Source organism: Rhinatrema bivittatum, unplaced genomic scaffold, assembly GCF_901001135.1.
Source record: "Rhinatrema bivittatum unplaced genomic scaffold, aRhiBiv1.1, whole genome shotgun sequence".
NCBI lineage: Eukaryota > Metazoa > Chordata > Amphibia > Gymnophiona > Rhinatrematidae > Rhinatrema > Rhinatrema bivittatum.
In genome coordinates, this window is record NW_021820389.1 from 394,552 (window position 1) to 407,919 (window position 13,368).

Genomic DNA, 13,368 nt, shown 5'->3' on the forward strand with positions numbered 1-13,368 from the left:
ATGAGGTTTGGTACTCATGACAATTTGTGTCTCAGGTTTGATTTCTCTATTTGAGGTCTCTATTTGTGGGGGGAGGTGTGTTCCTTCCCGGTGCAGAGGTTGCTCTGGGGGAGGTGACGCCCCGGCGCTGGCGTGGTTTAGAGGGTGAGCCATGACGTACTCTAGTGTCCGTCGGGTTGGTTCTTGTTGGGCCATGCGGCTGAGTGGGTCTTCCCCATTGTCCAGGGGCGCATCGAGTACTTTAATTTGGGCGTCAAGGGCTGCTGCTTCTCCCTTTTTCTGCAACAGATCTAAGGTGATCTCTAGCTCAGCCTTTTTGCGCTCCGCTGCGGCGGCAGCTGTGGTGGCAGCTGTCTGTTGTTCTTCTTCCATTCTGAGCCCTTCCCTCTTGAGGGCTGCTGCTTGTTCAGCATACTGCATGCGCGCTATAGCTGCTTGGGACTCTGCTCTCTTTCGGAGGATGGTAGAGCTGAGTTGAGACTGGCTCGAGTGTCTTGACCCTTGTGACCTTGCAGACCTAGATGTTCGCTTAGAGGTGCGAGAGTGTTGAGAACTGGTCTCGTTTATTATGTCACCTGCTTCTGCGCTGTCAATAGTGTCCGTTACCATTCTCTGGTGCAGTTGGTGTAAATTCTGTTGACGGCCTTTTTCTTCGAGGCTCTCTACAGTGTTAGTCTGTGTTAAGAAGCCGAGATACTCTTCTGTGTTGAGCTGATAGGTTTGGAAATGAAGCTTCAGCTGCTCTATGTGATACTTAAGATTGGTGGGGCTGTATAGAATCTTCTCTTTTCTTTGTAATGCCATGCCACTCTCTATCTTCTCTTCATGCTTCAGTTTATTTTCTTCGTATCGCTGTGCAGCTTTTTCTGTGAGTGCGCATAATCTCTTTGACCCCTTGTTTTCATCTCTCTCTTCCCCGTTTCCCCCTCCTCCTTCTGTGTTGACTTTTAATGTGACAGTCTCTGCCGGCTGTTCTGAAGTTTCGGCCATGATTCTATCTGTGATTAGGTTGCTCGGGCTGAGTTTCTTGTAATCAACACTTCAAAGGTTTGTTTTTCTGGCTTTCTGCTCTTAGCCTGCTGGAGCGTGGCGAAAAGAGGGAGGGAGCTTTGGCGTTGAGGTATGACAAAGGAAGGTGAGGAGGGTGGAGTCGGCTTCTGTCTTCCCCTCCCCGCCGTAATTTCTATTACCTCTAGTCTCTGGAATAGGAGGAGGCCTCGTGTCTTGGTCTCTATGGCAACTGATTGCTCTCTGCCCGTGCAGTAGTAGAAGGGTGGGGTGAGTTTCTCAGTTTAGAAGACTTGAATAGACTTTAAGTACCGTCGTTAGGTCCTTTTGTCTGGAGCTGGGCTTCTTTTTCCCGCCTCGTCTCAGATAACACAAAGCCAAAGTTTCTTGGGAGCTCCAAGTATTCCTTGCTTACAGTTTGGGCTGACTTTTAAATCTGTATTTGCTTCTCAAATGCCCTTCAGATCCAAAGTTAGTCCTAAATTGTAAATCTTTACACTCTGAGGTTTTTATGCTTGTTTCTTCCCACACTGTGGGCAGGAGAGGCTTATTCAAATGCAAGACAGTCTTTAACGATTCTTGTTAACCTTCTGTAGCAGGCTGAAGTTTCTCTTTCATGTACTGCATACAGTTCCTTGAAAGGCTTATAGTTTAACAAGTTTTACAGGCTGTGCAAACGAATCTTCCTGAGTTTCTACTCCCTGTTCTCCCAGCAGCTTTTGCTATCGTTATGTTCTGTGTGATCTGAGCTTTCACTTTCAGATCGCTGGCTGACTTTTCTTACAGCTATCAGTAAGGTGCTTTGCTGAAGCGGACTAGCCCTTTGCTTGTTACTTTCTGTAGAGAGATCAGCTTCTTTACTGTAACCTTCCGCAAGGGATAAGCTTTTTTACTGTTCTGGCTCATTAAAAACTTCCCAAGTTTTCTCATCCAGACAGCTAACTTTCCTCCAAATCAGTATCCAAACAAAGATCTTTTAAGTATGAATCATTTATTGCATAGATAATTTTTCTATTACTCACAATTATTGGATTCAATTCGAAGTAGATTCGAAGTAGCCTCAGGCGAAGATCCTTATGGCTGGAAATAGGTGGGAGAGGGAGGAACGGGAGTTTCTTGAGATGTAGGGTAAGAAGACGAAGGTTTGAAGCTGATTAGTCTTTTAGGATTAAAGCGGTAGGAGGAATGTAAAAAAGCTGTTCGTGTAACAGAGGTTACAGGCACGTGCGTCTTCTACATGGCGTGGCTGAGACTGGCTGACAATCTTGGAGAGTGATTACAGGAAAAGTCCCCACAGGCTGGGGCTAGGGGCGAGATCCAATGGGAGCGAGCCTAGGATCCATGTGACACAGGAGGGGACATGAAGGGCAGTCCCTTCAACCAATAAGACCCCTAAGAAGACCCAAGTTAGATTGAGAAGGCATGCAGACCCTTTCCCAATGGGAGGAACAGAGGGGAGGGGGCTTCTGTTAAAGGCAAAACTCCCTTTAAAGGCAAGACTCCCAGACTTTTGTCCTGGGTTACAGAAAATGTCATGAGTTCTCAGGAGGGAGGGGCCGTGGTAAACACAGGAGGGATGCAATGTATACAAACACAAACATGTACCCTCTACTGGGGACAGAACAGGAATAGAGCTGATCCCTGGAGGACTCCTGCCTCGATACATAGGGGAAGCATGTAGATATAGAATGGAGCTGCAGATAGTGCTGATCCCTGGGGGACTCCTGCCTCGATACATACGGGAAGCATGTAGATATGGAATAGAGCTGCAGATAGTGCTGAACCCTGGGGAACCGAGTTGATTTGATTTGTATCAAGAAAGTCGGTATATAAAAGCCTTAAATAAATAAATAAATAAATAGGGGAAGCATGTAGATATGGAATAGAGCTGCGGATAGTGCTGATCCCTGGGGGACTCCTGCCTCGATACGTAGGGGAAGCATGTAGATATGGAATAGAGCTGCGGATAGTGCTGATCCCTGGGGGACTCCTGCCTCGATACGTAGGGGAAGCATGTAGATATGGAATAGAGTTGCGGATAGTGCTGAACCCTGGGGGGGGGGGGACACCTACCAAGATACATAGGGGAAGCGTGTAGATATGGAATAGAGCTGCAGATAGTGCTGAACCCTGGGGGACTCCTGCCTCGATACATAGGGGAAGCATGTAGATATGGAATAGAGTTGCGGATAGTGCTGATCCCTGGGGGATATACCAGCATCGATCGGGAAGGTGTCAGACATGTGGTTGCCCAGTTTGACTTGGAATGTCCTTTTTGATAGGAAGGAGGTGAATCACTTTAATACATTGCTGTCAATTCCGATTTTTCTCAGCTGATGGCATAGATGGGTATGGTCAGTGTCAAAGGCTGCTGTTAGGTTAGTTAGCACCAGGAAATAAGATTTGTCATTGTTATTTCCTGTAATATGGGGTCCATTAAGGATATGAGTAAGGTCTTGATCGAGTGATTTGTTCTGAATCCGAATTGATTTGGATGTAGAATGTGATGGGCATCTAGATATAGTCTTCTAATTGTGATAAAACGGCTTTTTCAAGAATTTTAGATACAAAGGGCAGGTTAGATATGGGTTGATAATTTTCCCAGTTGTCAGATATGCTGGATTTATTTTTAGGATAGGTTTTATCACTGCTTCTTTCGCCCTGTCTGGGACTAGATCTTCCAAGAGAGACTGACTGATAAAGGATGTGATTGTTGGAGTGATACTGCTATGTATTTGTGTTTTAAGGAGCTGGCTGGAATGGGGTCAGGAGTGATTTATGGGTTTTATTTTAGAAACAGTATGCAAGATTTGTAGTTTAGAGACCCTGACGAAAGTGATTCATGTTTTTCTTCTTGTTCTCTGGTTGGTGGGCAGGCAGGGAATTGAGATTTTAGTCTGGTTATTTTTTCTAACAAATGACTGGCATATTCATTACACTCATTCTTAGAGAAGCAGTTGAGCTCAGGAATAGAGGAGGAGGGGTCCTTGATTAGGTGTTTAACGACATGGAAGAGCATTAAAAAAAGCAGGCTCTGTGTACAGTGTGCATTGGGCACAGATCAAACGCACATTTTAACTCAGGCAGGGAGCTAGCGCTGCACTGACAGGCAGATCAGTGCCATTAGCCGCTGCTGCTGCTGCACTTACCTGGATCAGTATAAACTTATCCAGCTAAGCAGTGGTGGCTGTCAGATAAGTTTAGACTTATCCGGTAACTGGTGGAGAAGACTTTTTAAAATTTTAGGTGCTGGCACAGCAACGCTGGAAACTTAAGTCCATCTCTGACCCCAGAGCTACAATTCCAGCGCTAAGAAAGAGTGCATTTGGGAGGACTTTCAGCTGGGAACCTCTCTCTGAGAGGTCGGCAGAGAAGGGCAGGTTACAAGCTCTCTTTTCCAACTATTGAGCCGTTCCATCGAGCTGCCCCGTAGCCACGCCCCCTAAGTGACATCATCGGGAGGGGCCGGAATCGCTGGGATAAATTCAGGACAGTTGCGGCGACTCTTGGAGGACTTTCAGCTGGGAACCTCTCTCTGAGAGGTCGGCAGAGAAGGGCAGGTTACAAGCTCTCTTTTCCAACTATTGAGCCGTTCCATCGAGCTGCCCTGTAGCCACGCCCCCTAAGTGATGTCATTGGGAGGGGCCGGAATCGCTGGGATAAATTCAGAACAGTTGCGGCGCGCAGCTGAAGCCGTGCGCCAAAGGGGCGCGCCCCTTTGTGAAAGTTCTCTCTTTACTTTCCCTAACCATATGGGCAGGAAAAGGAAACCAAAAGTTTGGACTTCAACCCCAGCGACTACGGAGGCTAGAGGACCGATGGACCAACATATTGTAAGGCGGGTAAGTCAAACTGCCCGCAATACAATTCCTGAAATATCTTTTTCCTCAGGAGCTTCAGACAGCCCGAGCCAGCAGTTACAAATTCAACCCCACCTGGACTTAAATGCCCCTATCCAACCAGGTTTAAGGATGGAAGAAAGTATCATGGATAAAGATGTACCACACCCCATAGATACTGGGGAGGTGGTGGAACTGGGATCTAATGAGGGACTTGGACTACAGATATCTAGTCCAGTAACCATAGATCCCCAGAATATAACTCTGGTGGACGTATGGAGAGCAATTAATGATTTGCAAAAAGTAATGACTGCATTTATGGCTCAGACTAACAAAGGGAATCTGGAGATAAAAAATGATATAGAGTCACATGATAATCGTTTGAAACAATTAGAGGAAGTAGGCAGAGGGGCTACAGTACAGATAGCAGCCCTGCAGACTGCAAATAATTCCTTTATTAAGGATTCCTTAACAACTCAACGGCAAGTTGAGAGACTGGAAAATGAGAATAGGGTTAGAAACTTGAGGTTTTTGAATTTTCCAATGACCAGACTCCTTTCAGCCACTCAGTTGTTGAAGAAATATTTAAAAGAAAATGTGTTCATATTAAACATGGATGACCAATCTATTTCAAAAATCTACCTTATAAATGGGCTCTGACCGACGGCCCGCAAATGCGCGGTAGAGCTGCTCTCTATTTGCAGTCTGCAGTCACTTAGGGGGCGGTGGCCGCGAAGCAGGAGTGGGAGGAGCAGTAGCGGCGGCAGCAGCAGCGACGACGAGCAGGAGCGGGAGAAGCAGCGGCGCCGCGCGCGGGAGTGACAGCCCCCCGAGATCTGCCGGCAGGAGCGGGAGGAGAAGTAGCGCCACGTGCGCAAGGGACACCCCCCCCCGAGATCTGCCGGTTGTGGATGATCTTAAAGGGGAGGGGATTGAGAGAGGGGGAGTGACTGAGGAGAGAGAGGGAGGGAGGTGAGAGAGGGGGAGGGAGTGAGAGGGAGGGAGGGGGAAGGCGAGAGAGAGGGAAGTGAGAGGGAGGGGGGAGAGAGTGAAGGAGGAGGGAGAATGAGGAGGAGGGAGTGGGAAGGAAACAGACCGAGCCCGTTGTTACGGGCTTAACGGCTAGTATATTATGTTTTGAGTTCTAGAATAAAGAGACAGGAAGGAGAGGAAGGTATGGACAGTATCCAACAAAAGTCCCCTAATTTAACCTCCTTCCTGGAGTCATCAATAGATGACATACCTCAAAGAGCCACACTTCTGGTGACTTTTTGCAGAGAGAAGGATAAAGTTAATATTCTTGAAAAATATTTTAGGAATAAAGAATCTTTGTTTTGTGGTTATAAAGTCCAGGTATTTCCTGATGTATCACGTTCTACTCAGTACAGGAGGAAGCAATTTCTTATGTTGAAATCTAGAGTAGTGTCCATTGGGGCAACATATTTTCTTAAGTTCCCCTGTAAATGTGTAATAACGTATCAAAAGAATAAGTTTATTTTCCAGGACCCATTTCATTTAGAAACTTTTTTGGTAGACAAAGAAAGAGGTTGAATTAGGATTGACTGCAAATAATAAAGTAATCCAGCTATATGTAATCTGATAGAAATACATTTTCTTTTGTGTTTTCTTGAATCAAAAGGATTCCTCCCAGGTAGTTGACTATAGCTTGAGGTATTGAAAAATTACTTGAAAATGTTAAGTGGATTCATATGATGTTATACCTAAATTTGTTCCTTGTTTTTTTGCATTTGTATAATTTGTAAAAACTCTAATAAACTATAAATTAAAAAAAAAAAAAAAAAAAAGAAAGAGTGCGTTTGGTCAGCTCTGCATCACAATCTTACTTAACCTCTCTGAAATCATCACTTGCTCCTACACTGATGGTCTATTCTCATCACCACTTTCTTTCCAACCCAGCACAAATAAATGTATCTGAAAAGTCTTCTCTCAACCCCTCCGAACCTTTTGCTAAAAACATTGCTACCTCATATCCCTGCCCATCTCCCCTCCCTGACCGCCTTAGTTCATGTAGGACATATAAACACATCAAGTGAATGTACCTATGATATTTATGTCATGATGGAAACCGCTGTGAACTTCAATTGGAATGACGGGATATACAATGGCTAAATAAATAAAAACACTTAGTGCCCTCATTTGCGTGGGATTTCTATACGAGGGTGCTAAGCAGTACTTCAAGTTTTACCCCCATAATTTCGGAGGGTAAAACTCCTTACTGTACTGGCCATGAGGTTTACCTGCAGGAAGTGAGTGCACAACTGCAGGTAAAAGTGTGAGATGGGCCAAACACGCCTTTCTGCATCCCTCTGTGGGTCTCCCTCCTCCCCCCTGCCCCCGATCAGGAGCAGGATTTATCATCCTAATGTTTGGTCTCCTTTCATTATTTATTGGATCTTATATACCGTCGCTCGGACGCCATCGCATAAACAGTAAAACATAAAACAATATAAAACTCAAAAAATGAAAACTGAAAGCAACATTTCATAAATGATCCTAAAATACATCTAAACATCTTGTTACGAGCGCACGCGGAGCGCGGTCGTCTCGAGTGGGTGGTGAGCCCTTGGGCCACGGCAGGACTCAAGGAGGAGCCCCAAGCCACACCGTGGGAGGTGAGCCGGTGCAGGCATGGAGAGCCAGGCAGGTACAGAAGCAGGCAGAGAGTCTGACCCTCAGCCGGACCTGCATGCCCATGGTAGCCAACACTGGGAAGTTGACTGATGAACGGTCCTCCGACTGTTCCCGGCCCTTTCGGACCTGCCGCTGGGAACGGCAATGGGCAGCAGGCCGGACAGAGGCGAGGGCAGACAGAGTCCTTTACACTGAAGACGTCAGACGGGAGCTGAAGCAGACATCCAAGACAGGGCTGAAACAGGACGTTGGAGACATCAGGGCAAAGGCTGAAGCAGACATCGTAGACAAGGCAGGAAGGAAACATGGCACTGTCCATCAGGGCGCCCTACTCAGCCCACCCAACGGACTGAGTCGCGGACCACCCCGTCCCAGACGCGCCCTAAACAGCCCAGGAGGCTGGTCACGGACCACGCTGAGGAAGGAGGGTGCAGGGAAGACAAAGCGGAAGATCCAGGCGAGCAGGGACTCCGATGCTGGGATACTGACATCCGAAGCCCCTTCGGCTGGCAGGCAGGGAAGCTCCAGAGCCCGGGGGACGAATCCCTCCTGTTGGCCACTCCAGGGCCCAACAGGACAGAAGGCTCAGGAGCCAGACTGGACGTAGGGCAGAACAAGCGGAACTGGATCAGGACATCAGGAACACATCAGGTAGTGGATATCCAGACCGAGACAGGACAAGGAGCCATCAATACATGGAGGACCTGGATCGGCAAGGTTACAGGCGACTGTAATGCTCAATCGAAGGCGGACATCAGGACAGAGACAGGACAAGGAACCATCAAAGCAGGTACGACCACGGATGACCTGGATCGAGGAGGTTACAGGCAACTGTAATGCTCAATCTGCAGGCGAGTTGCAAATGACAAGAAAGTCCTTAAATACTGGAGGTAGAAGGCAACTCCCTGGGAGGAGCTTGCCAGGACCGCCCCTCACTGGTCCTATAAATAAGGTGGAGAGCTGCGGGCCGACCCCTAGGGAAGGGCGTCGCCAAACAGGAAGTCCAAACGCTGGCCTGCAAGCCACAGGCAGGCCTCAGGGACAGCTAGGCCTCCCAGGCCCTGGAGCAAGTCCCGGATGGTGCACAGGAGAGGCCCTGGCTTCGCAGCGGCCTCCGGGAGGAAGGTAAGATACCTCCTGTAGCGCAGCAACAGGGGGGATCGCAACACATCTGTTCAGACTTCCTCCTAGAATAAACTATTCTGAAATCCTTGTAACCTAAAACAGTAAAATCAGCGGTAAAAAACAAAAACTGAACTTTATCATCCCAACAGTCCATACGCACAAAAACAGACTTTAGGGCTGATTGGAGTAGGTCTCCTTTCTTAAAGTGTTTAAAATTCACCTGCAGTGTGTTATATTACACACTCATCACCTGCTGATAAAGGGCCCAGAGTGTGAATTTGGATTTGTTTTCTTTCTCCTCCCCTAGCAGGGCTGCCCAGGTATCACCCATCACCCCCTGCTAGCCCAAGACGGAAGGGACTAAAGCCCGAGGTGAGCACACTCAGCCCTGGGGTGGCAACTACTGAGTGCAGCCCCTCCCCCCAGGTGCACCAGATCTCCTGCCCCTGCCATGCCGAGCCCCAGGGCCAGGCGCAGTCCAGTTAAATAAGGAGCTGTGGCTTCCAAGCCGTGAATGTGTCACCCCGGTGGCAGCCAGGAGCCTCCCATCCAGATCTCCTGCACTGCAGTGCTGGGACAGGGAGCAGCAAGATACAGGACGGGTACCAAGGAGTGTGTGCCCTCTGGGGCCAGGGGACACAGCGCTCTCTCTCTCATGTACACTGCAGGAGCTGGAGGTCCCTGGGGGGAAAAGGAAGCTCACAGGACCTGCTGAGGTTACAGGCTGAGGGCCCCATGTAAGAGAGAGGGTAAAACTGTCCCCTGGAATTCACTGCAAGCCTTCTTAACGCACAAGCTAATTTGTGTTATGATTCCCAGTGCAGAAAGCAAAGGGCAAGCTAAGGTATCAGGAGTTAAAAAGTGTGCTCAGGCTCTTGCATTATAACTGCACCAGTGAAAAGGAGACATTAGGACTCAGGATTTAAAGTGGGATTGATGTGACAAGAAAGGTTTTGGGCACAGATCCTGGCAGCAGAGCTGCAGCTTCTGCTGTCGAGGAGCATTAGCCCTGGAATCTGGACTCCACCTCGGACTAGGAGTTCTTTCCATACAGTAAGGTGCATTTGTTCGGCTGCGTGCGATGCAGGAAGGAGTTTTATGTTCTCAAAATGTGCGTCCTGCTTCACAGCCTCGCCTTCCCCCAGTGCAGAGAGGTGCGCGGGGATAGCTCCCATTTTCCTAGCACTTTGTTTACTCGTGGCTGAGCCCCTTGTCAGGAGGGATCCCGGGTGAAACAGGCTGGTGCGGGGAGGGAGGGTCCCGGAGTGCAGAGAGGGAGGGCCTCGCAGTGCGGGAGGGGAGAGGGGATGCGGGGGAGGGAGGGTCTCGGAGTGCGAGTGGAGAGATGGGATGCGGGGGAGGGAGGGTCCCGGAGCGCGGGAGGGGAGAGGGGATGCGGGGAGGGAGGGAGGGTCTCAGAGTGACAGAGAGGAGGGGAGAGGGGATGTGGGGGAGGGAGGGCCCCGCAGTGCGAGTGGAGAGAGGGGATGCGGGGGAGGGAGGGTCCCGGAGCGCGGGAGGGGAGAGGGGATGCGGGGGAGGGAGGGAGGGTCTCAGAGTGACAGAGAGGAGGGGAGAGGGGATGCAGGGAGGGAGGGTCGCGCAGTGCGAGTGGAGAGAGGGGGTGCGGGGGAGGGAGGGTCCCGGAGCGCGGGAGGGGAGAGGGGATGCGGGGGAGGGAGGGTCTCAGAGTGACAGAGAGGAGGGGAGAGGGGATGCAGGGAGGGAGGGTCTCGCAGTGCGAGTGGAGAGAGGGGATGCGGGGGAGGGAGGGTCCCGGAGCGCGGGAGGGGAGAGGGGATGCGGGGGAGGGAGGGTCCCGGAGCGCGGGAGGGGAGAGGGGATGCGCCGCCGGTCACTCACCCCCGCTCTGGTTGTAGCGATCCATCGCGATCTTCACGTTCGCTTTGAACACCTGCTGCCAGCCTCTCGCTATCTGGGTCTGACCCTCCCAGTACTGCGGATCCTCCGCGTCCGCCTTCCTCATCCAGGGGGCCCGGGGCTCATTCTGCTGCTTCACGCTGTCGTACCAAACGATCGGGGTCTCATCCACGTATCCGACCCTATAAAACTCCGGGGCTCCAGGGCCGGGATCCGACAGCCCCGTGTAAAAATACCGCAGCGAGTGAGAGCCTGCGGGAGAGAGGGGGACAGACAGAGCCTCCCATTAGTGATCGCCTTCTCCTTACCATAAGGAGTCTCGGGCCGGCCCAGCAGATCCCCGGACCCGATCCACAAAAACCCTTACCCCCTGCCCCCACCCGGGGAGAAAGAGTCAGAAACCCCGCCTCTGGGGCAGGAATGCGTGCAGCCCTTTTCCTCCGCTCGCTCTTATTATTTCGTTTTTCTTTCTGCTTTTATTGTTACAGTCCCTAATCTTCCTCCTGCCCCCTCCACCCCCACTCCTGGCCGCAGGGGCAAATCTTAGATCCCCCGACTCCTGTAATCCTGCCCAGGCCCCCCCTGCAGACCCTGCCCTGCCGCCAGACCACCTGTAACAGGAAGGCCGCTGTGCATGGGGGGGAGGAAGGAGCTGAAAGAGGAGAAGGAGGGGAGAAGAGGAGGAAAGGGAAGCAAAGAAAAAACGACAGCAAATGTGGAAAAGCAGCCTGCCATGTCTGGGGTGAGGGAGAGGAGAGGGCTGGCATGTGGAGGACTCTGCTGCCACAGTGGTGGGGGTGCCATGGCAGGACAAGCAGGTATAGTACATGGAGAGTGGTGGTGATGTATGGGGTGCAGGGGTAGTAGGACATGGCACATGGTGCGTGGCACGGTGCAGCACATGGGAGTGGTCAGGTATGTGGTACTCAGAGGGGTAGTAGGACATGGCACATGGCGTGGCACGGTGCAGCACATGAGAGTGGTCAGGTATGTGGTACTCAGAGGGGTAGTAGGACATGGCACATGGCGTGGCACGGTGCAGCACATGAGTGGTCAGGTATGTGGTACTCAGAGGGGTAGTAGGACATGGCACATGGCGTGGCACGGTGCAGCACATGAGAGTGGTCAGGTATGTGGTACTCAGAGGGGTAGTAGGACATGGCACATGGCGTGGCACGGTGCAGCACATGAGAGTGGTCAGGTATGTGATACTCAGAGGGGTAGTAGGACATGGCACATGGCGTGGCACGGTGCAGCACATGGGAGTGGTCAGGTATGTGGTACTCAGAGGGGTAGTAGGACATGGCACATGGCGTGGCACGGTGCAGCACATGGGAGTGGTCAGGTATGTGGTACTCAGAGGGGTAGTAGGACATGGCACATGGCGTGGCACGGTGCAGCACATGGGAGTGGTCAGGTATGTGGTACTCAGAGGGGTAGTAGGACATGGCACATGGCGTGGCACGGTGCAGCACATGAGAGTGGTCAGGTATGTGGTACTCAGAAGGGTGGCCGTGTTAGTCTGGTGCAGGGGAAGTGACAGGAGGCGGGTGGCACCTTATAGAGAGACCACTTTATTGAAGCAGGGGCTTCCAGGATATCTGGGGAAGTGAACTCTGTCCTGGAAAGCTGATGCCCCACTAAACTGGTTCGTCTAGGAGGTGCCACCCGCCTGGTGTCCCTGTTTCCTAGGGAGCTGTAGCCTGCTGGCATCGACCTGGCCACCCCACGGCCTCTCTCCTTGCCTCTGCTCATGGGAGTGTGACGGGTGATTTAAGGATATGAAATACTGCAGCCTCCCAACGCTGGTCCTGCTGCTGTTTTACACTGACAGTAAAAAGGACCACGAGGTGCATAACAGACTGCCCTTTCCACCCCTAACCCACTGGGCACTGCCACAGACCCCAGCAGACAGGGCCGGTGCTAGGCTCTTTACTGCCCTGTGCGAACAATGACTGTGCTGCCCCCCCATTCATTCAGTCTCTGTCCGGGCCCAGATCCCTCCTGCAATCTGTATTTTTATAAACTGACGCCCTCACCCCTGTCACGTATGCAGAACACAGACAGACCCTGACCAAATACAGAAGAGATCAGAAAGGAGAAAGAGAAACGTGCTGAGAAGAACTGAACTGGAACCCGCAACAAGCAACACCATTCATAAAATGTTAAATAATAAAATAAAAAATATAAAACGTCAGTCACAACAGTAAAATCATATTCCTATAGAGAATGAAAATATTTCAATCCAGTTAATGAACAGAAGGAGCATCCCTTAATCCTCTGAAAAGCCAAATAACCGTTCCCTGTTTACCTCTTCTTCCCAGTCATCACTTTCTTCCTAAGGAAGCTGTTCCAACACTGAGCATTTCTGTTATCCTTACAATCCTCTCAGAGATCCCCTGCATTCATCCCAGGCTTTCTTGTCTCCACCACCTCCACGGGGAGGCCGTTCCCTGCATCCACCACCCTCTCTGTAAAGAAAGATTTCCTAAGATTACTCCCGAGTCTGCCCCCTTTCACCCTCATCCCATGATCCTGGTTCTAGAGCCGCCTTTCCTTTGAAAGAAGTCCACCTCCTGTGCGTGAAAACCTTGGAGGTATTTTAATGTCTATCGTATCTTTTCCTCCAGGGTGTACATATTTACATCTTTAGTCAATGCCCACGTGCTTTAGAATGAAGACCACTGGCCATTTTAGTAGCCGCCCTCTGGAGAGATTCATAACATATAATATACATAGTAACAGAGTTTATCCTTGTGAAGGTGCGGTCTCTGGAATAACTCCATTATATCCTTTTGGAGAAGAACCTTCTCTTATAACAATGAGGTGTATTTATGCAGATGATATTAAAATCAGTAACAGA

The 13,368-nt window shown here is 50.4% G+C and overlaps 1 protein-coding gene across 1 annotated transcript in view; it reads right to left on the reverse strand.

Moving 5' to 3' along the window:
* The window catches only part of LOC115081598 (major histocompatibility complex class I-related gene protein-like), a gene marked incomplete at its 5' end in the record, with an annotated part of 69,072 nt that extends 58,287 nt beyond the window's left edge, over positions 1-10,785 (reverse strand). The window contains one exon of the mRNA XM_029586020.1: positions 10,488-10,785. Coding sequence (XP_029441880.1) covers positions 10,488-10,785 — 298 coding nt within the window. The remainder of the gene's footprint in view (positions 1-10,487) is intronic.
* Positions 10,786-13,368: the final 2,583 nt, after the last annotated feature.